Raw genomic sequence first — 21,089 nt, 5'->3', positions numbered from 1 at the left:
TTTCCTTCTTAAAGGAACAGTGTGTAGCATTTAAATTAATATGATATTAAATATGTTTTCTTTAGTGTGTAAATCACCTGAAAATAAGAGTAGTTGTGTTTTCGTTGCCTTAGAATGAACGTTTATACATCTACATTTTCAGTAAATAGTCAATAATAAACCTGCTCTTTGCTCCCTAAGTTTCCCGTCACTTGTAGTGGTTTCTAATGGTTTCCAGTATAACCTGTAATAAATACAATATATTTTGTAAAACAAAAGATAAATACATTGGTCTCTCACCGTTAAAGAGTCTCCCAGCGCCGCGATGACCTTCACATCTGCAGCGCGGACATATTCAACTGGAACAAAGAAAAAACATCCGTTTCTTGAGCACTTATTAGAAATTAAAACCCATATTTTAGTAACATTATGAGCACAGAGTTATTCAGGCAGAATATCAAAGATTAAAATGAACTTCTTCTGTTGTCTCATAATAAAAGTATTTAACATATATTTGTAGTGCAGTAAAAAGTACCATAATAAGGACTAAGAGCTGGTGGGGGGACATTCACCTGAAGTGGGAACGCTGGGAGACGGACTCATGTCCGGACAGAAGAACGGAGGATGCAGCCGCCGCCGGAGGAAGTCTGGTCCTAGAACATCCTGCAGGAAGAAGATCACACCTCTATGTGTTTTTAGAGTTTTGACTTGTTGGTTCTGACTGAAGGAACTTTTTACAGGATCTAGGAACCTTTTCAGGGACTTGTTGGTTCTGACTGAAGGAACTTTTTACAGGATCTAGGAACCTTTTGAGGGACTTGTTGGTTCTGACTGAAGGAACTTTTTACAGGATCTAGGAACCTTTTGAGGGACTTGTTGGTTCTGACTGAAGGAACTTTTTACAGGATCTAGGAACCTTTTGAGGGACTTGTTGGTTCTGACTGAAGGAACTTTTTACAGGATTTAGGAACCTTTTCAGGGACTTGTTGGTTCTGACTGAAGGAACTTTTTACAGGATCTAGGAACCTTTTCAGGGACTTGTTGGTTCTGACTGAAGGAACTTTTCACAGGATCTTGGAACCTTTTCAGGGACTTGTTGGTTCTGACTGCAGGAACCAGGAACTTCTCTTCGGGCTGCTGATGTTCTGGTGTTGGATTAGTTGACCCTTTTGGTTTTAGACACTTCTTGGGTTTTTGTACTTGGATGTTTTTACGATGAAATCTTCTTGTATTGGAAATTATATTCTTAAATCAGATTTAGTGGCTTATTGTCTGACGTGGTTTATTGTTTTTATGTCTGCATCTCGTTGTTATCGCTGGACAGCAGCCAGACTGCAGCCTGCTGGATAAACTGGTGATGAATAATGCACCGAGTGTCCTGCATGGGCTCAACTTAGGCACTAACTCTGCCCCTTCACTGGTCCCAGTGCTGCAAACTGGAATCCCCCCCCCTCCCAGAACCCAACAGTAGCTAAATGTGGCCGCCATGTGTTGTGGCCTCAGCTGACCAGAGACTTGATTTGCTCGCTCTGCATCCTCTTTGGTCCTTCATGTGGGACCGACCCGGATACAGGGCTGCTTTGGTTCCCCTAAACCATGAGCACAAAGCTCTTGGAATGATACGTCTGGCTTCCCCAAAACAACACGAGTTATGGGTTGAGGTGTGAAAGTGGTTTGAATCAATCAACTGATAAATGTTAATAATTATATATTATGAGCATTACATTATCGATCTCTAGATTATAAGAAGTGCATATCTTGAATAAACAGAATTAATAAATAAACACACTTTAGTGAGTAGTTATTTCACTGCACAGTTTATTGCTGCTCACATTATATGATGTTATTTAGATTATTGTTAAACATTATGGACTAGATTGTAACACTTTATTAATAGTTATTAATAGTTTTTTAAACCGTCTATAAATATTATCTGGATGCTTTTATAAAGTTGCACCCGCTGATTATAACACATTATGATAAAGTTAAATGGTTAATAAATACATCTATAAACCTTCTTTAATAGTAAATATGTTATCAATGGTTAATAATTGACGAGTCGCCCATGTTTATAGATGTTTACAAAAGATCATTTGGAAATGAAAATACTTAAAACATCATAATGTGTGCATCAATACTAATGTATGTATTTATTAATAATGGTTATTATCAAGTTTTCCCCCCAAAAAAATGAAGCTACATAATTTACTCATATTTAATTAAAATAAATATATATAAATATTGATCACATAACATTTCAGTTGCAACAGTCACTTTTGCATTGAAACCAAATCACAGGAAATGTACATAGAACAGAAAGAAGCATATTTGTATTAAAGAATAGATAATTATTATTACTATTATTATAAATACCTGCTGGAAATCTTCCTCTTCTTTTAATGTGTCGCCGGCTAAAGAGAAAAAACATTAAAAAGTTTGTTTCTGCAGGGAAGAAACTTTCGAATAAAAAGTCTCTTTGTGTTTACGTCACTGAGATATTCTGATATTCTGATATTCTGATATTCTGATATTCTGATATTCTGATATTCTCATATTCTCATACTCTCATATTCTCTCATACTCTCATTCTCATACTCTCATATTCTCATATTCTCACACTCTCATACTCTCATATTCTCATATTCTCACACTCTCATACTCTCATATTATCATATTCTCACACTCTCATACTCTCATACTCTCATATTCTCATATTCTCATATTCTCATACTCTCACACTCTCATACTCTCATATTCTCATATTCTCATACTCTCATATTCTCATACTCTCATATTCTCATATTCTCATATTCTCATACTCTCATATTCTCTCATACTCTCATTCTCATACTCTCATATTCTCATATTCTCACACTCTCATACTCTCATATTCTCATATTCTCACACTCTCATACTCTCATATTATCATATTCTCACACTCTCATACTCTCATACTCTCATATTCTCATATTCTCACACTCTCATACTCTCATATTCTCATATTCTCACACTCTCATACTCTCATATTATCATATTCTCACACTCTCATACTCTCATACTCTCATATTCTCATATTCTCATATGCTCATACTCTCATATTCTCTCATACTCTCATTCTCATACTCATTACATTACATTACATTACATTACATTTCATGTCATTTAGCTGACGCTTTTATCCAAAGCGACTTACAATAAGTGCATTAAACCGTGAGTCCAAACTCAGAACAACAAGAATCAAGCAAGTACAATTTCTTCAATAAAGTCAAACTACAAAGTACTATCAGTAAGAGACATTTAAGTGCTACTAAAGTGCTATCGGTAAGGGACATTTAAGTGCTACTACGGCATTTAAGTGCTACCTATTCAAGGTATAGTCGAAAGAGATGTGTTTTTAGTTTGCGCCGGAAGATGTAGAGACTTTCTGCTGTCCTGATGTCAATGGGGAGCTCGTTCCACCAATGAGGAGCCAGCACAGCAAACAGTCGTGATTTAGCTCGAAGTGAAGGAGCTACAAGCAGATTGGCAGAAGCCGAGCGAAGTGAACGGGCTGGGGTGTACGGTTTGACCATGTCCTGGATGTAGACCGGACCCGATCTGTTCGCAGCACGGTACGCAAGTACCAATGTTTTGAAGCGGATGCTGCGGCCACCGGTAGCCAGTGAAGGGAGCGGAGGAGCGGAGTAGTGTGGGTAAATTTCGGTCGGTTGAAGACCAGTCGAGCAGCTGCATTCTGGATGAGCTGTAGAGGTCGAATGGCATTAGCAGGTAGACCTGCCAAGAGGGAGTTACAGTAGTCTAGCCGTGAGATGACCAGAGCCTGGACCAGAACATGTGCCGCCTTCTGAGTGAGAAGAGGTCGGATTCTCCTGATGTTGTACAGCATGTACCTACAGGAGCGTGTTATTGCGGTAATGTTGGCAGTCAGGGAGTTGTTGAAGTTAATAGTCAGGTCGTGGGTGGGAGAGCCTTTTCCTGGAAGGAGGAGAAGTTCAGTCTTGTCCGGGTTAATTTTCAGGTGGTGTGCGGACGTCCACTGAGAGATGTCGGTCAGACAGGCAGAGATTCGTGCTGCTACCCGTGCTTCAGATTGGGGAAACGAGAGGATCAGTTGGGTGTCGTCAGCATAGCTGTGGTAGGTGAAGCCATGCGAGCGAATGACAGAGCCAAGAGAGTTGGTGTACAGAGAGAAGAGAAGAGGACCAAGGACTGAACCTTGAGGGACCCCGGTAGTCAGAGGACAAGGCTCAGACACAGATCCTCTCCAGGTTACCCGGTAAGAGCGGTCGGTGAGGTAGGATGAGAAGAGTGAGAGCGCGGTGCCTGAGATACCCAGGTCCTGGAGGGAGGACATGAGGATCTGGTGGTTCACTGTGTCAAAGGCAGCGGAAAGGTCTAGAAGGATGAGGACAGAGGAGAGAGAGGCTGCTCTAGCAGTGTGAAGCTGCTCAGAGACAGCAAGGAGGGCAGTCTCTGTTGAGTGGCCTGTCTTGAATCCAGACTGGTGGGGGTCTAGAAGGTTGTTACAGTGAAGAAAGGAGGAGACTTGGTTAAAGATAGCTCGCTCTAGAGTTTTGGAGAGGAAGGGAAGGAGAGAGACAGGTCTGTAGTTGTTGACTTCAGATGGGTCGAGAGTGGGTTTCTTCAGGAGAGGGTTGACTCTTGCCTCCTTCAGAGAGTTGGGGAAACCGCCGGTTGAGAGGGAGGTGTTAATGAGATGGGTGAGAAAGGGAAGAAGGTCAGGAGCAATAGCCTGGAGAATGTGAGACGGGATGGGGTCAAGGGGGCAGGTGGTTGGGCGGGCAGAGGTTACTAAGGTAAGAACTTGATTGGGAGACAGGGGGATAAAAGAGGAAAACAAGGGGGAAGAAGGTGAAGTTACTGGAGGTGTAGTTGAGGAAGATGGATTAGTAAATGAAGAGCGTATGTCGTCTATCTTTTTTGTAAAGTAGTCAACAAAGTGGCTTGGTAGAAAGGTGGAGGGAGGGGGGGAACAGGGGGGTCAAGGAGGTTGGAAAAAATTGAGAAGAGCTTTTTAGGGTTAGATGAAGAGGATTCGATTCTGGATTGATAGAACAAACTTTTGGCTGCAGTGATGGATGCAGAGAAGGAGGAGAGAAGAGATTGATAGGCGAGCAGGTCACTGGCGTGTTTGGATTTACGCCATTTCCTTTCCGCTGCTCGCATTGTGGCTCTCTCGGCGCGCACCGGTTCGGACAGCCACGGAGCCGGAGAGGACTTGCGGACCTTTCGAGTCGTAAGAGGACAGAGAGAATCAAGAGAGGACGACAGCGTAGAGAGAAGAGTGTCAGTGGCAAAGTTAGGCTGCATGAGTGAGAAGGAATCGGTTGAGGGGAGGGCTGACAGAACAGAGGAGGCCAGAGAGGAGGGTGAGAGGGTGAGAGGGTACGGATGTTGCGACGGACAGGTGCAGAGTCCGTTGTGGGAGGGTTGTCAGTTCCAAAGAGTGGGAGAGAGTAAGAGATGAAGAAATGGTCAGAAACATGAAGTGGAGTTACAGTGAGGTTAGCTGTAGAGCAGTTTCTGGTGAAAATATAGTCAAGGTGGTGTCCAGCTTTGTGAGTAGGAGGGGAAGGACTGAGAGAGAGAGCAAAGGAAGACAGTAAGAGTAGCAGGTCACATGATTTCTCAGTCTGGATGTTAAAGTCACCCAGAAGGATGAGCGGGGGTCCATTTTCTGGGAAGTTTGAAAGGAGGACGTCTAGTTCTTCCAAGAAGTCTCCAAAGGAACCAGGAGGACGGTAGAGAACGACAATGGTTAGATGAACCGGATGAGTAACCGTCACTGCATGAAACTCAAAAGACAGTGGGGTAAATGGAAGCGGGTAGAGAGCAAAACTCCATTTGGGTGAGATGAGTAGACCTGTGCCACCACCCCGACCAGAGGGTCTGGGTGTGTGGCTGAAGGAGAAGGCGGAGGAGAGAGCAGCAGGGGTTGATGTGTTGTCTGGTGTAATCCAGGTCTCAGTGAGAGCAAGGAAGTCCAGCGATTGCTTGATAGCGAAACCAGAGATGAAGTCCGCCTTGCGGTTAGCTGACTGGCAGTTCCAGAGGCCCCCAGTGACGAGGCGCTGGGTCTGTGTAGAGCGGGTGGGATAAATAAGAGAGGAAGGATTTTGGTGCATGTGTGACCGAGTCCGCGGTCTATAGTATCTACGAGCAGATGTGCACACAGGTATGAGGAGAAAACACATTATCACAGGGAAATGTTTATACTCAGCCACCACCGAAGACTCCAACGAAAGACTCCTAGGTCTTTATCCTCCGAGTCTTCATGCGAGGAGTCTTCCTTGACGCTTCAGCTGACGCTACAAGCCCCAACCTGGTTATACTCTCATACTCTCATATTATCATATTCTCATACTCTCATATTCTTATACTCTCATACTCTCATATTATCATATTCTCATACTCTCATATTCTCATATTCTCACACTCTCATACTCTCATAGTATCATATTCTCATATTCTCATACCCTCATATTCTCATATTCTCATACTCTTATATTCTGATACTCTCATACTCTCATGTTCTCATATTCTCATACTCTCATTCTCATACTCTCATATTCTCATATTCTCATACTCTCATATTCTCTCATACTCTCATATTCTCCATCCATCCATCCATTATCACCCGCTTATCCGGGGTCGGGTCGCGGTGGCAGCAGGTTCAGCAGGCCGACCCAGGCCTCCCTCTCACCCGTAACACTTTCCAGCTCATTCTGGGGGATCCCGAGGCGTTCCAAGGCCAGCCGGGAGATATAATCCCTCCAGCGTGTCCTCGGTCTTCCCCGGGGCCTCCTACCAGTTGGACGTGCCCGGAAAACCTCTAATGGGAGGCGTCCAGGAGGCATCCTGACTAGATGAACCACCTCAGCTGACTCCTTTGGACACGAAGGAGCAGCGACTCGACTCCAAGCTCCCCCCTGATGTCCGAGCTCCTTACCCTATCTCTAAGGCTGAGCCCGGCCACCCTACGGAGGAAGCTCATTTCGGCCGCTTGTATCCCAGATCTCGTTCTTTCGGTCACGACCCAGAGTTCGTGACCATAGATGAGGGTTGGAACTTAGACCGACCAGTAAATGGAGAGCTTTGCCTTCCGGCTCAGCTCCCTCTTCACCAAGACGGACGGGTACAGCGCCTGTTTTACTGCTGCAGCCGCACCGATCCACCTGTCGATCTCCCGCTCCACCTTACCCTCACTCGTGAACAAGACCCCGAGATACTTGAACTCCTTCACTTGGTGTAGGCAGTTTGCCCCCACCTGGAGGGAGCAATCCGCCGGTTTCCGGCAGAGCACCATGGCCTCAGATTTGGAGGTGCTAACTCTCATCCCTGCCGCTTCGCACTCGGCTGCAAAACGCCCCAGTGAATGCTGGAGGTCACGGTCCGAGGAGGCAAACAGGACCACATCATCCGCAAACAGCAGAGAGGCGATCCCGAGACTCCCGAACCGGATCCTCTCCGCCCCCTGGCTGCGCCTAGATATCCTGTCCATGAAGGTCACAAACAGGACCGGTGATAAAGGGCAGCCCTGGCGGAGGCCAACACCCACCGGGAACGTGTCTGACTTACTACTGAGGAGACGAACACAGCTCCTAGTGCAGGCGTACAGAGACCGGATGGCCTGTGCCAACGGGTCCGGCACCCCATACTCCCGCAGCACCCCCCACAAAAACCCCAGAGGGACCCGGTCGAAAGCCTTCTCCAGGTCTACAAAGCACATGTGAACTGGTTGGGCAAACTCCCAGGACCCCTCCAGTAATCTTGCGAGGGTAAAGAGCTGGTCCACTGTTCCACGACCGGGACGGAATCCGCACTGTTCGTCTTGAATCTGAGGTTCGACAAGCGGTCGGAGCCTCCTCTCCAGCACCCTGGCATAAGCTTGTCCCGGGAGGCTGAGCAGTGTGATACCACGATAGTTCGAGCACACTCTCCGGTCCCCCTTCTTGAAGATGGGAACCACCACCCCGGTCTGCCAGTCCATGGGCACTGTTCCCGACCCCCATGCGACACTGAAAAGGCGTGTCAACCAAGACAGCCCAACAATGTCCAGCGCTTTCAGCATCTCAGGGCGGATCTCATCCACCCCTGGCGCCTTGCCACCAAGGAGCTTTTTGACTACCTTAGCGACCTCTGCCAGGGATATGGGTGAATCCACCCCAAAGTCTTCCGGCGCTGCCCCCTCTCCGGGGGACATGTTGGCCAGGTTTAGGAGTTCCTCAAAGTGCTCTTTCCACCGCCCGACGATGTCCCCAGTCCGGGTCAGCAGTTCCCAGCAGCCTGGGGTAGACCCTGCTTTCCCTTCCTGAGCCGTCGGATGGTTTGCCAGAACTTCCTTGAGGCCAACCGAAAGTCCTTCTCCATGGCCTCCCCGAACTCCTCCCATGCCCGAGTTTTAGCCTCCGCGACCATCGCCGCTGCAGCCCTTCTGGCCCGCCGGTACCCGTCAGCTGCTTCAGGAGACCCCTGGGCCAGCCAGGCCCGAAAGGCCTCCTTCTTCAGTTTGACGGCTTCCCTCACCCCCGGTGTCCACCACCGGGTTCTCGGGTTGCCGCCACGACAGGCACCGATGACCTTCCGGCCACAGCCCCGAGCAGCCGCGTCCACAATAGAGGCTTTGAACAAGGTCCACTCGGATTCCATGTCCCCAGCCTCCCTCGGGATTTGTGAGAAGTTCTTCCGGAGGTGGGAGTTGAAGACCTCCCGGACAGGATCCTCTGCCAGACGTTCCCAGTTCACCCTCACTACACGTTTGGGCTTGCCAGGTCTCTCTAGCCGAGTCCCCCGCCATCTGATCCAACTCACCACCAGGTGGTGATCAGTTGACAGCTCTGCTCCTCTCTTCACCCGAGTGTCCAAGACATACGGCCGCAGATCAGATGAAACGATTACAAAGTCGATCATTGATCTCCGGCCTAAGGTGTTCTGGTACCAGGTACACTTATGAGCCACCTTATGTTCGAACATGGTGTTCGTTATGGACAAACTGTGGCTAGCACAGAAGCCCAACAACAAAACACCATTCGGGTTCAGATCGGGCAAGCCGTTCCTCCCAATCACGCCCCGCCAGGTTTCTCTGTCATTGCCCACGTGAGCGTTGAAGTCTCCCAGGAGAACTATGGAGTCGGCAGGCGGGGCCCTTTCCAGGACCCCTCCCACCGACTCCAAGAAGGCCGGATACTCCGAAATGCTGTTCGGTGCATAAGCACAAACAACAGTCAGAGCCTTACTCCCCGCAACCCGTAGGCGCAGGGAGGCGACCCTCTCGTTCCCCGGGGAAAACTCCAACACAGCGGCGCTCAGCCGGGGGCTCGTGAGTATCCCCACTCCCGCCCGGCGCCTCTCACCCTGGGCAACTCCAGAAAAGGACAAAGTCCAACCCTTCTCCAGGAGCTTGGTTCCAGAGCCCATGCTGTGCGTGGAGGTGAGCCCAACTATATCTAGCTGGTACCGCTCCACCTCCTGCACCAGCTCCGGCTCTTTCCCCGCTAGTGAGGTGACGTTCCACGTCCCTAGAGCTAGTCTATGCTGCCGGCGATCGGCCCGCCCAGGTCTCCCGCCTGGCCCGCCGCCCGGTCTACATAGCACCCGACCCCGATAATTCACCCTGCGGGTGGTGGGTCCACAGGGTGACTGCTACTCCATGATTTTTCGGGCTGAGCCCGACCGGGCCTCACACTCTCATATTCTCATACTCTCATATTCTCAAACTCTCATATTCTCATACTCTCATATTCTCAAACTCTCATACTCTCATATTCTCATACTCTCACACTCTCATGTTCTCATATTCTCACACTCTCATATTCTCATATTCTCATACTCTCATATTCTCACACTCTCATATTCTCATATTCTCACACTCTCATATTCTCATATTCTCATACTCTCATATTCTCACACTCTCATATTCTCATATTCTCACACTCTCATATTCTCATATTCTCATACTCTCATATTCTCATACTCTCATATTCTCATACTCTCATATTCTCATATTATCATACTCTCATACTCTCATGTTCTCATATTCTCATACTCTCACACTCTCATACTCTCATATTCTCATATTCTCACACTCTCATATTCTCATATTCTCATACTCTCATACTCTCATATTCTCATATTCTCATACTCTCATATTCTCATATTCTCACACTCTCATACTCTCATATTTTCATATTCTCATACTCTCATACTCTCATATTCTCATATTCTCATATTCTCACACTCTCATATTCTCATATTCTCACACTCTCATATTCTCATATTCTCATATTCTCACTCTCATATTCTCATATTCTCATACTCTCATATTCTCATATTCTCATACTCTCATATTCTCATATTCTCATACTCTCATATTCTCATATTCTCACACTCTCATATTCTCATATTCTCACACTCTCACACTCTCACACTCTCATACTCTCATATTCTCATATTCTCATATTCTAATATTCTCATATTCTCACACTCTCATATTCTCATATTCTCACACTCTCATACTCTCATATTCTCATATTCTCACACTCTCATACTCTCATATTCTCATATTCTCACACTCATATTCTCATATTATCATACTCTCATATTCTCATATTCTCATATTCTCACACTCTCATACTCTCATATTCTCATATTCTCATATTCTCACACTCTCATACTCTCATATTCTCATATCTCACCGGCTGCTAACCAAACGACGACCATCACGCTCTCCAACAACATGTCGTCTCTTTCTGCCGACAGTTGACCATATGAATAAAAACAGGTGTGTTGCTGTTGATGAATAAATGACCTTCGATAAAGGGAACACGATATCTTTGACCTTTGGAGTCATTCTGGAACCAGAGGGTCATAAATCGCCGATAATCGATTAATAATCACAGCCCGTTGCGTCTGAATGGTGTGTAGCTCTGCAGCCACGACTTTGTACCTGAGCAACAGGTGTGTTCAGGACCCGTCGGACACGAGATGCACCTTCTGAATACTTCAATCAGGAGTTTATTTTATTTCATGTCTTATCTTGTGCTTTTTATTTATTTATTTTGTTTTTACATTTAAATTATAAAAGTTAAAAGTCCAACTTTTTGTAGTCGATTATAATTCAAAGAGGATAACTTTAAACGTGAAATACGTATTTTGTATTTTATTTATTGTAATCCCTTTGATATGATAAGTGTTATATAATTATTGATCCTTTTAATTGATCATGAACTAGAAAGGGAAACTGCGGGGGTCGTGACGTCACCACCGGGGTCACGAGCCGGTTGACCTCCGGTGTGCCCAGGTGTGTGTTTCAGGTCGTTTAAACAAAAGGATTCAGCGGCGTTTTGAGGTATGAATATGAAAAATGAGAGAAACATGTCCGGACAGAATAGAGGACGCACTTTATTTTACTGTATTTAAGCCGTTTAAAGGGAATATAAGATGTACAGTTAAGGTGGAGCTGCTGCGTTCAGGGGCGGTCGGACATCTGGGATATCGTCGGACCCTTCCGGGTTAAAGTCGGGATACATTAACAATGCATGTTGGATCGCACGTGCCACTTTTAGAATGACAACGCACTTTACAGGTGAGGTATATTGAGACAAAAACGGCACATTTACTTGGAGACTTTGAATGCAGCAGTTTAACTTCACGTTGTTGTTGTTTTGCTCGCAGAATCGCATCAAAAAACTCGTGCCGCAGCACGCGGAGGTCCCTGTGCGCATCGGCATCCGGTGTGCGCGTGTGCGCGTACTTTATACTGCAGTACTGACTTGTACAGAGCTACTCGGCTTTCTGCGGGTGTTGCTGCTTTCCGTACTTCCGTTTCTCTCCAACTCCTCCCGAAGCATGCTGGGAGTTGTAGTTTATTATATAAAATATATTACATATATATAGATATATTATATATTATATATCATTCCAAAATCAGTGGTTCTAGTACTCTAATTATATGTTGATGCCTGAGATCAGCTCACACTGTGTGTGGTTCTAGAGATGTGTGGAAGTCCTGACCTGAGATCAGCTCACACTGTGTGTGGTTCTAGAGATGTGTGGAAGTCCTGACCTGAGATCAGCTCACACTGTGTGTGGTTCTAGAGATGTGTGGAAGTCCTGACCTGAGATCAGCTCACACTGTGTGTGGTTCTAGAGATGTGTGGAAGTCCTGACCTGAGATCAGCTCACACTGTGTGTGGTTCTAGAGATGTGTGGAAGTCCTGACCTGAGATCAGCTCACACTGTGTGTGGTTCTAGAGATGTGTGGAAGTCCTGACCTGAGATCAGCTCACACTGTGTGTGGTTCTAGAGATGTGTGGATGTCCTGACCTGAGATCAGCTCACTCTGTGTGTGGTTCTAGAGATGTGTGGAAGTCCTGACCTGAGATCAGCTCACACTGTGTGTGGTTCTAGAGATGTGTGGAAGTCCTGACCTGAGATCAGCTCACACTGTGTGTGGTTCTAGAGATGTGTGGATGTCCTGACCTGAGATCAGCTCACAGCATGTCTCAACCAAGAGACTAAAAGTCCCAACAGGGCCCCCTGAGGCTGTCATGGTCATGACACTGCAGGAAGACACGCCTCTTTCTCTGCTGTAAGGTGAGACCTGGTGACGTCATCAGAGAAGCCTGAACGCTGAGGTTTTCAGCTCCCTTTAAAGATCTAACAGGAAGTCACGGAAACGGCCACTTCCGGTTAGATCTGTAGGCTACTCGTAGTTTACGGTTTGTAAATATATATTTATTCTTTTAATTTATTCATGTGACTCACTTTGCTGCTCGTTTTGATACGTGTTGTACAAATAAGCTTTATTATTATTATTGGATGTTTTTAGATTAAACCTGAGTGTGATAGTCAACAATGAAGCTTCAAGTATTACAACTATATATATATATATATATATATTTTAATATATACATATATATTTAATATAAATATGTACATATTTAATATAAATATAGATATGTATTACAACTACACAGAAAAATATTTTATACAAAAACGTGGTTTTTGTGGTCAAATCTAAGAGCCAATCAGCTCCGACGTGGCGACGGCATCAGGCGTTTCCCATCATGCATCGGGCCACGCAGTTGGTGGAGAGCTGCTGCGGCGCCGCGCTCCCGTCGTTGACCACGTGTGCATGACGTTAGACACGAAACTACCCAGCATGCATTGTGAGCACTGTTTCCTCCAGGAGGCGGAGCTCTTCTTCTGCTTATGGTTTTATTTTACATTTTAGGCTTTTGTTTTATTTTGTGGGAAAAAGATTTAGTTTCCACTAAAATATAATTAAATTATAAAAGCTTTACAAGTTGATTTGAAAATATGCTCCGGTCAGATTACGTTGGTTTCAATTAGTTTATTATAATAACTTTTAAAAACTGAACTGAGTGCACGTTTTGCCTTTTAATGGCTTCCGTTTGTTTTTTAACGCACTTGTAAATTAACGTTTTAAAGACGGTAAACCTTCGTGTTGTAATGTAATCAAACTGTAAATACATCATTCCAACACCTGTGATTTAATGTGTACAAAGGTCACATGAATAACACCATTCAAGAGCATCCAGGGATTGGTTTATTCCAAGAAACTAACCGTGAATAATGAATAAATAGATGCGTTTCACTCTGAACAACTCCTTTTCTTTTTTTACTGGAAATGTTGAAGCCGAATACGGTGAAGCTGTGCACGAGTTTGATCTAATGAACAAAGAAAAGACTTCAGAGTTCCTCCGGCTGAAATGAAACATGCATCTTCACTACACTTATAATAAGAAAAAACATAATAATATCAGGGTGGGGGGGTCCCTGTAAAAGAAAACCAAACATGTATTCTAACTCCTGCAGTAATTACATATTCATAGACGTTGGGGGCCAATTAGCTCGAGTGGTTCAATGGATCCTTCTTTGCTTTATTTAATCCAGAGTCCCGAAGGCTCCTCAAATACTGACGGGGGCCGATCGAGAATCAATACGCCGACACGTTAAAACATTTACGCTCGAGACCGTCCGTTAGTCGACTCTGGCTACGAGAAGTTAAAAAATATCCAAAAACAGAGAGGAAGAAGAAGATGAAGATGAAGACGAGGAGCTCCGGCAGCAGCGCTCAGTAGAGCCGCGCTCCGTAGCCAAAAGTCTGTCTGATAGCCTCAAAGTAGTATCTCCTCCAGCCCTCCTTGGTCCGCTCCTCCTCGTCCTCCGGGACGCCGCGACACTCCACCTTCAGCTCCGTCTCGCTGCTCCGGTCCCAGAACGACATGGTGATGGTGGAGTAATGCTCTGAAGGACAGGCAGACGAGTATCACTATAACATGATTTATGTGTGTGTGTGTATACATATACACACACACACACACACATTCATTTATATGTTGAAACAAGTGCGAATTCCTTAAAATCTTCACTTTTTAGTTAAAATGAAGAAAAGAGAAAATATTCATACTGAGAATTTCTTACTCAAATTATTTCTGCAATAGTAGATTTATATTTTATTAAAAGTTTGTGTTATGAATAAAAGGACGAACCACAGGGCCAGTTGTTATACCGCCACTTCATCACGATCTTCTCATCGGGAACCTGGAGGAGAGAAGAGGGATTTAGACAGACAGGCAGAGAGACAGACACACAGACAGGCAGAGAGACAGACAGGCAGAGAGACAGACAGAGAGACAGACAGGCAGAGAGACAGACAGACAGAGAGACAGACAGACAGACAGGCAGAGACACAGACAGACAGACAGAGAGACAGACACACAGACAGGCAGAGAGACAGACAGGCAGAGAGACAGACAGAGAGACAGACAGGCAGAGAGACAGACAGACAGAGAGACAGACAGACAGGCAGAGACACAGACAGACAGACAGAGAGACAGACACACAGACAGGCAGAGAGACAGACAGGCAGAGAGACAGACAGAGAGACAGACAGGCAGAGAGACAGACAGACAGAGACACAGACAGACAGACAGACAGACAGACAGACAGAGACACAGACAGGCGTCTCACCAGCTCTGTGAATTCACCAAACACGTTTCCTTCCAGCAGACGGAACTTCCCTCCCTTCTCTCCGTCCACCGTGGCCGGAGCGTGAGTGAACGCCTGCGTCATCTGCAGAAAGACGCGTTAACCACATGACCTCTGACCTCTGACCTCCCCTGAAGCTACACGCCCAGCAGGAGCCGGGGGTCCGACCAAGAGGACCCCATTCTAACGGCCTTTACTGGCTTGGTGTTTGGTTTGGACTCGTTTACTGTTCATGTGTTAGTGATAAAGGAAGGAAGGACGTTTAATGGTCGAGCCTGTCAGACGGCGCGGGGGGAGCGGCTCACCTCCTGGTTGAGGAACACCCGGTAGAGGTCAGCCGGCGACGTGAGGAACTTTTCCCTCATGCTGAACTTGCAGGTTGGGATCTTCACGCCGGTGTTGACGGGAGCAGAAGAGCCGGAGGAGGAGGACGAGATCTGCTCCACGAGGAGGACAACAGAGTGCACGTGAGGAACGGGAGCACACACACTCACACTCACATGCACTCACACTCACACTCACACTCACTCACATGCACAAACACGCACTCTCATTCACTCCCAGTCACTGGGTCACGGTGAGCCCTCAGCATAAACCTGGTCTAGATCTTTGGTCCGTACCCGGGTCTTGTCCAGCGTGGCTTTGGACTGTGAGGAGCACTTGAGGCCGTTGGCCGTGGGGAGGATCATCCCCTGAGTGAACTCTGCAAAGGAAACACTTTAATTCACCTGAATCTAAAATATTTAAAAAACACACAAAGGAATCCATTTTCTAATAGAAAAAAAATAAGATTTTAAATGAACGTCCGTCAAAATTTAATTTAAATCGCATTTGTGCTGCTTCATTCAACATATTATTCACACGCTCATCTGTGACAGACTGAACCAGAACCGGGTTCGGTTCCACTCGCCTGTCTTCAGGAACCCGACGTAGCTGCCCAGCACCTCCCGGATCTTCTCCACCCCGAGTTTCTTCATCAGGTCGGTCAGCGGCGTTTCAGGCTCGTCTTTATTCAGAGATACGGAGATCTGGACAAGAGTTGACAAGCAGAGGTCAGGGGGTCGTCTAGAGACGTCAAACACTGGAGGTCTAGAGACGTCAAACACTCTGGAGGTCTAGAGACGTCAACACTGGAGGTCTAGAGACGTCAAATACACTGGAGGTCTAGAGACGTCAACACTGGAGGTCTAGAGACGTCAAATACACTGGAGGTCTAGAGACGTCAACACTGGAGGTCTAGAGACGTCAACACTGGAGGTCTAGAGACGTCAACACTGGAGGTCTAGAGACGTCAAATACACTGGAGGTCTAGAGAAGTCAACACTGGAGGTCTAGAGACGTCAAACACACTGGAGGTCTAGAGACGTCAAATACACTGGAGGTCTAGAGACGTCAAATACACTGGAGGTCTAGAGACGTCAAATACACTGGAGGTCTAGAGACGTCAAACACACTGGAGGTCTAGAGACGTCAAACACACTGGAGGTCTAGAGACGTCAACACTGGAGGTCTAGAGACGTCAACACTGGAGGTCTAGAGACGTCAAATACACTGGAGGTCTAGAGACGTCAACACTGGAGGTCTAGAGACGTCAAACACACTGGAGGTCTAGAGACGTCAACACTGGAGGTCTAGAGACGTCAACACTGGAGGTCTAGAGACGTCAACACTGGAGGTCTAGAGACGTCAAATACACTGGAGGTCTAGAGACGTCAACACTGGAGGTCTAGAGACGTCAACACTGGAGGTCTAGAGACGTCAAACACACTGGAGGTCTAGAGACGTCAACACTGGAGGTCTAGAGACGTCAAACACACTGGAGGTCTAGAGACGTCAAATACACTGGAGGTCTAGAGACGTCAAATACACTGGAGGTCTAGAGACGTCAAACACACTGGAGGTCTAGAGACGTCAACACTGGAGGTCTAGAGATGTCAACACTGGAGGTCTAGAGACGTCAACACTGAAGGTCTAGAGACGTCAAACACTCTGGAGGTCTAGAGACGTCAAATACACTGGAGGTCTAGAGACGTCAAATACACTGGAGGTCTAGAGACGTCAACACTCTGGAGATATAGAGACGTCAAATACACTGGAGGTCTAGAGACGTCAAATACACTGGAGGTCTAGAGACGTCAACACTCTGGAGATATAGAGACGTCAAACACACTGGAGGTCTAGAGACGTCAACACTGGAGGTCTAGAGACGTCAACACAGGAGGTCTAGAGACGTCAACACTGGAGGTCTAGAGACGTCAACACTGGAGGTCTAGAGACGTCAACACTGGAGGTCTAGAGACGTCAAACACTCTGGAGGTCTAGAGACGTCAACTCTGGAGGTCTAGAGAGACGTCAAACACTCTGGAGATATAGAGATGTCAAACACTCTGGAGGTCTAGAGACGTCAACACTGGAGGTCTAGAGACGTCAACACTGGAGGTCTAGAGACGTCAAACACTCTGGAGGTCTAGAGACGTCAACTCTGGAGGTCTAGAGAGACGTCAAACACTCTGGAGATATAGAGACGTCAACACTCTGGAGGTCTAGAGACGTCAAACATTCTGGAGATATAGAGATGTCAAACACACTGGAGGTCTAGAGACGTCAAACACTCTGGAGATATAGAGATGTCAACACTCTGGAGGTCTAGAGACGTCAAACATTCTGGAGATATAGAGATGTCAAATACACTGGAGGTCTAGAGACGTCAACACTCTGGAGATATAGAGACGTCAAACACACTGGAGGTCTAGAGACGTCAACACTGGAGGTCTAGAGACGTCAACACAGGAGGTCTAGAGACGTCAACACTGGAGGTCTAGAGACGTCAACACTGGAGGTCTAGAGACGTCAAACACTCTGGAGGTCTAGAGACGTCAACTCTGGTGGTCTAGAGAGACGTCAAACACTCTGGAGATATAGAGATGTCAAACACTCTGGAGGTCTAGAGACGTCAACACTGGAGGTCTAGAGACGTCAACACTGGAGGTCTAGAGACGTCAAACACTCTGGAGGTCTAGAGACGTCAACTCTGGAGGTCTAGAGAGACGTCAAACACTCTGGAGATATAGAGACGTCAACACTCTGGAGGTCTAGAGACGTCAAACATTCTGGAGATATAGAGATGTCAAACACACTGGAGGTCTAGAGACGTCAAACACTCTGGAGATATAGAGATGTCAACACTGGTGGTCTAGAGACGTCAACACTGGAGGTCTAGAGACGTCAACTCTGGAGGTCTAGAGACGTCAACTCTGGAGGTCTAGAGACGTCAACACTGGAGGTCTAGAGACGTCAACACTGGAGGTCTAGAGACGTCAAACACTCTGGAGGTCTAGAGACGTCAAACACTCAGGAGGTCTAGAGACGTCAAACACTTTGGAGATATAGAGATGTCAAACACTCTGGAGGTCTAGAGATGTCAAACACTCTGGAGGTCTAGAGACGTCAACACTGGAGGTCTAGAGACGTCAACACTGGAGGTCTAGAGACGTCAAACACTCTGGAGATATAGAGACATCAACACTCTGGAGGTCTAGAGACGTCAACACTGGAGGTCTAGAGACGTCAACACTGGAGGTCTAGAAACGTCAAACACTCTGGAGGTCTAGAGACGTCAACACTGGAGGTCTAGAAACGTCAAACACACTGGAGGTCTAGAGACGTCAACACTGGAGGTCTAGAGACGTCAACTCTGGAGGTCTAGAGAGACGTCAAACACTCTGGAGATATAGAGATGTCAACACTGGAGGTCTAGAGACGTCAAACACTCTGGAGGTCTAGAGACGTCAACACTCTGGAGGTCTAGAGACGTCAACACTCTGGAGATATAGAGATGTCAAACACACTGGAGGTCTAGAGACGTCAACACTCTGGAGATAAAGACATGTCAAACACACTGGAGGTCTGAGGGGAACTCACGTCCAGGTCCTCCATGTCGTTCTCGTCAGACAGGTTGGGAACCTCGATGGTTCCCGTGGATTTGACTCCTGCTTTGGACTCTCCTGAGGAAGCAGAGACGCATATATATATATACACACACACACACACACACACACATACATATATACACACACACACATATATATATATACACACAGAAGTTTATTTCCCTTTCATACTAGTGGTGTTATCCGTTTGTTGTTTCCCATATTTATCTATGATTATTTTTTATTTGTATTGTTTTACTCTAAGTCTATCTTTAATGTTTTTATTCTATAAATATATTGTTATCCACCTTTCACCTCGGCCAATAAATAAATGATGATTCTGATCGTGAGGGGGGAGGCTCAGTACTGGACCCGGTCCCGGTCTCCCTGCTACTCACCGGTCCACGTGGCCTTCAGGCTCCACTCGTAGAAGAAGATGAGCTTCCCTTTGCGGTTGTTGATGGAGGCCTCTCCCTCCGCCTTGCTGACCTCCGTGACCTCGCAGCGCCCCTCGTCGCTCTCCACGCTCAGGCCGAGCAGCAGAGCTTTCAACTTGTCCGACGACCAGGTGGTCGCGTCCCGTTCGGTCCTGCAGAGCCGGCGGCCCGAGAACCCAACATGAACATGACATACTCTACTTGTGTGTCATATGTGTGTATATATATATATATATATATATATATATATATATACACATACATACATACATACATATATAAAAACTTACGGTTTTAATTGTTATATTTATCTGGCGCCGATAAGAGTAAATATTATAAGCCAGATATGATGATATATATTATGATGTACTTAGAAAGGTAATACTACACAGGTTCACCAACGCTGCATCATGGGTAAATACCACGTGACATAAAGAGCTCGGAGTTATTGGACTTTAATTGACCAGGTGAAGGACTGCATGACGTCACGGAGTGATGCTCCGGTGAGAGGTCCCCATGAACGGACCCTTTAACGCTTCTTCCGGTAAGAATTATGTTATTATATTAGCTGCAGAACCCCAGCGACGTCACGTACGGGAGGAGAACCCACGTTATTACGCGTTATTACACAGACACGTGCTCTTTACGAGGCTTCACGAGCTCCATTCAATTAAACCTTAGGGACGTACAATTAATAATAAAGATCAAAGAAGGGAAACTAATATAATTATGATTGTACACGTTACACTCCCCCATATATAACATATATAAATGACTAAACGAGGGGCTCTCCGGCGGCTCACCAGTGCCAGTTGTTGACGTTGGTCGCGTCGGCTCTCTCCTCCACGATCCATCGCGGGTCTCCTTCCCCCCACTTCGCCATTTTCGGTCAGTCACGTCGCGCAGGAAAGCGGGTTGTTGGTTCTCCGCCGGTCGGTCGGTCGGTCGGTCGGTCCCGGTGCACGTTGTTTCTAGAAGCCTCCTCCGGCTGCTCGCTCGCTCTCGCGGTGCTCCTGCGTTTGTCCTCCGTGTGTTCGGGGAACTCTCTGGAAACGGAAGTGACGCCGGCGGAAGCGGTTCCCTTGTCTTTCCTACCGTGTTCTCCTCTAGTCGGGAACAAAGGTTCCGCTTCATAAAACGAAACTTCTGGAAAGACTTTTGGAAACCTAGAAAGTAGTGGAAGAAGTATTCTGACGTCATACGGAAGTGATAATACCACGCTGTAAAAGTATTACCATCAAAATATACTTAAAATACTAATTCACTCAAATACAACACCGTTACACTGTCTGTCTGTTTGTTTGTTTGTTTGTTTACAACTTTGCACTATTATTTTGTTGGTTGATTTAATAATATATATGATATATCATTGCTCTATATATATATATATATATATATATATATATATATATATATATATATATATATATATATCTGTCTGTCTGTCTGTCCGTCCTTCCTTAATTCTGTTTGCAGCATTTCATTTGTAAATTAACATTTTAAAGATGTTAAACTTTTGCATTATGAAATGTAATCAAACTGTGAATAAATAATTCCAACATCTGTGATTTAACGTGTACAAAGGTCAAATAAATAAAACAATATGTTTTGTACTTTCGGCATTGTGTATATTTGGGAATTTGGATATTGGTTTATTTATAGTTTCATACTTGCACCTTTATTGATACATTTTAAATTAGCACTCTTT

The 21,089-nt window shown here is 45.9% G+C and overlaps 2 protein-coding genes across 2 annotated transcripts in view; both read right to left on the bottom strand.

Moving 5' to 3' along the window:
• Positions 1–2,436, bottom strand: part of LOC117751649 (phospholipase B1, membrane-associated-like) — a 12,111-nt gene extending 9,675 nt beyond the window's left edge. The window contains exons 1-3 of the mRNA XM_034563587.1: positions 2,353–2,436; positions 552–642; positions 280–338 (exon numbers count right to left, since the gene is read on the bottom strand). Coding sequence (XP_034419478.1) covers positions 280–338; positions 552–582 — 90 coding nt within the window. The 5' untranslated portion in view covers positions 583–642; positions 2,353–2,436. The remainder of the gene's footprint in view (positions 1–279; positions 339–551; positions 643–2,352) is intronic.
• Positions 2,437–13,547: 11,111 nt separating this feature from the next.
• Positions 13,548–20,474, bottom strand: ahsa1b (AHA1, activator of heat shock protein ATPase homolog 1b). Its single transcript, XM_034562875.1, has 9 exons — positions 20,185–20,474; positions 19,343–19,533; positions 18,937–19,019; positions 15,926–16,043; positions 15,636–15,718; positions 15,321–15,452; positions 14,998–15,099; positions 14,517–14,568; positions 13,548–14,271 (listed from the first exon to the last, which is right to left on the bottom strand). Exons 1-9 carry the CDS (start codon positions 20,262–20,264, stop codon positions 14,099–14,101), a joined length of 1,014 nt encoding a protein of 337 aa, XP_034418766.1. The 5' UTR covers positions 20,265–20,474; the 3' UTR covers positions 13,548–14,098.
• Between the last annotated feature and the right edge of the window lie 615 nt (positions 20,475–21,089).

Source organism: Cyclopterus lumpus, chromosome 22 (genome assembly GCF_009769545.1).
Source record: "Cyclopterus lumpus isolate fCycLum1 chromosome 22, fCycLum1.pri, whole genome shotgun sequence".
NCBI classification, from domain to species: Eukaryota; Metazoa; Chordata; class Actinopteri; order Perciformes; family Cyclopteridae; genus Cyclopterus; species Cyclopterus lumpus.
This window is presented reverse-complemented; position numbering and strand designations above follow the sequence as displayed.

Excerpts from the sequence above, each read along its gene's own strand:
- ahsa1b (XM_034562875.1), bottom strand. The coding sequence starts at position 20,264 with ATGGCGAAGTGGGGGGAAGGAGACCCGCGATGGATCGTGGAGGAGAGA. Across the intron at positions 19,020-19,342 it reads CCTGAAGGCCACGTGGACCG|GAGAGTCCAAAGCAGGAGTC; the intron begins GTGAGTAGCAGG and ends CTGCTTCCTCAG. Across the intron at positions 15,719-15,925 it reads CGTCGGGTTCCTGAAGACAG|AGTTCACTCAGGGGATGATC; the intron begins GCGAGTGGAACC and ends TTTCCTTTGCAG.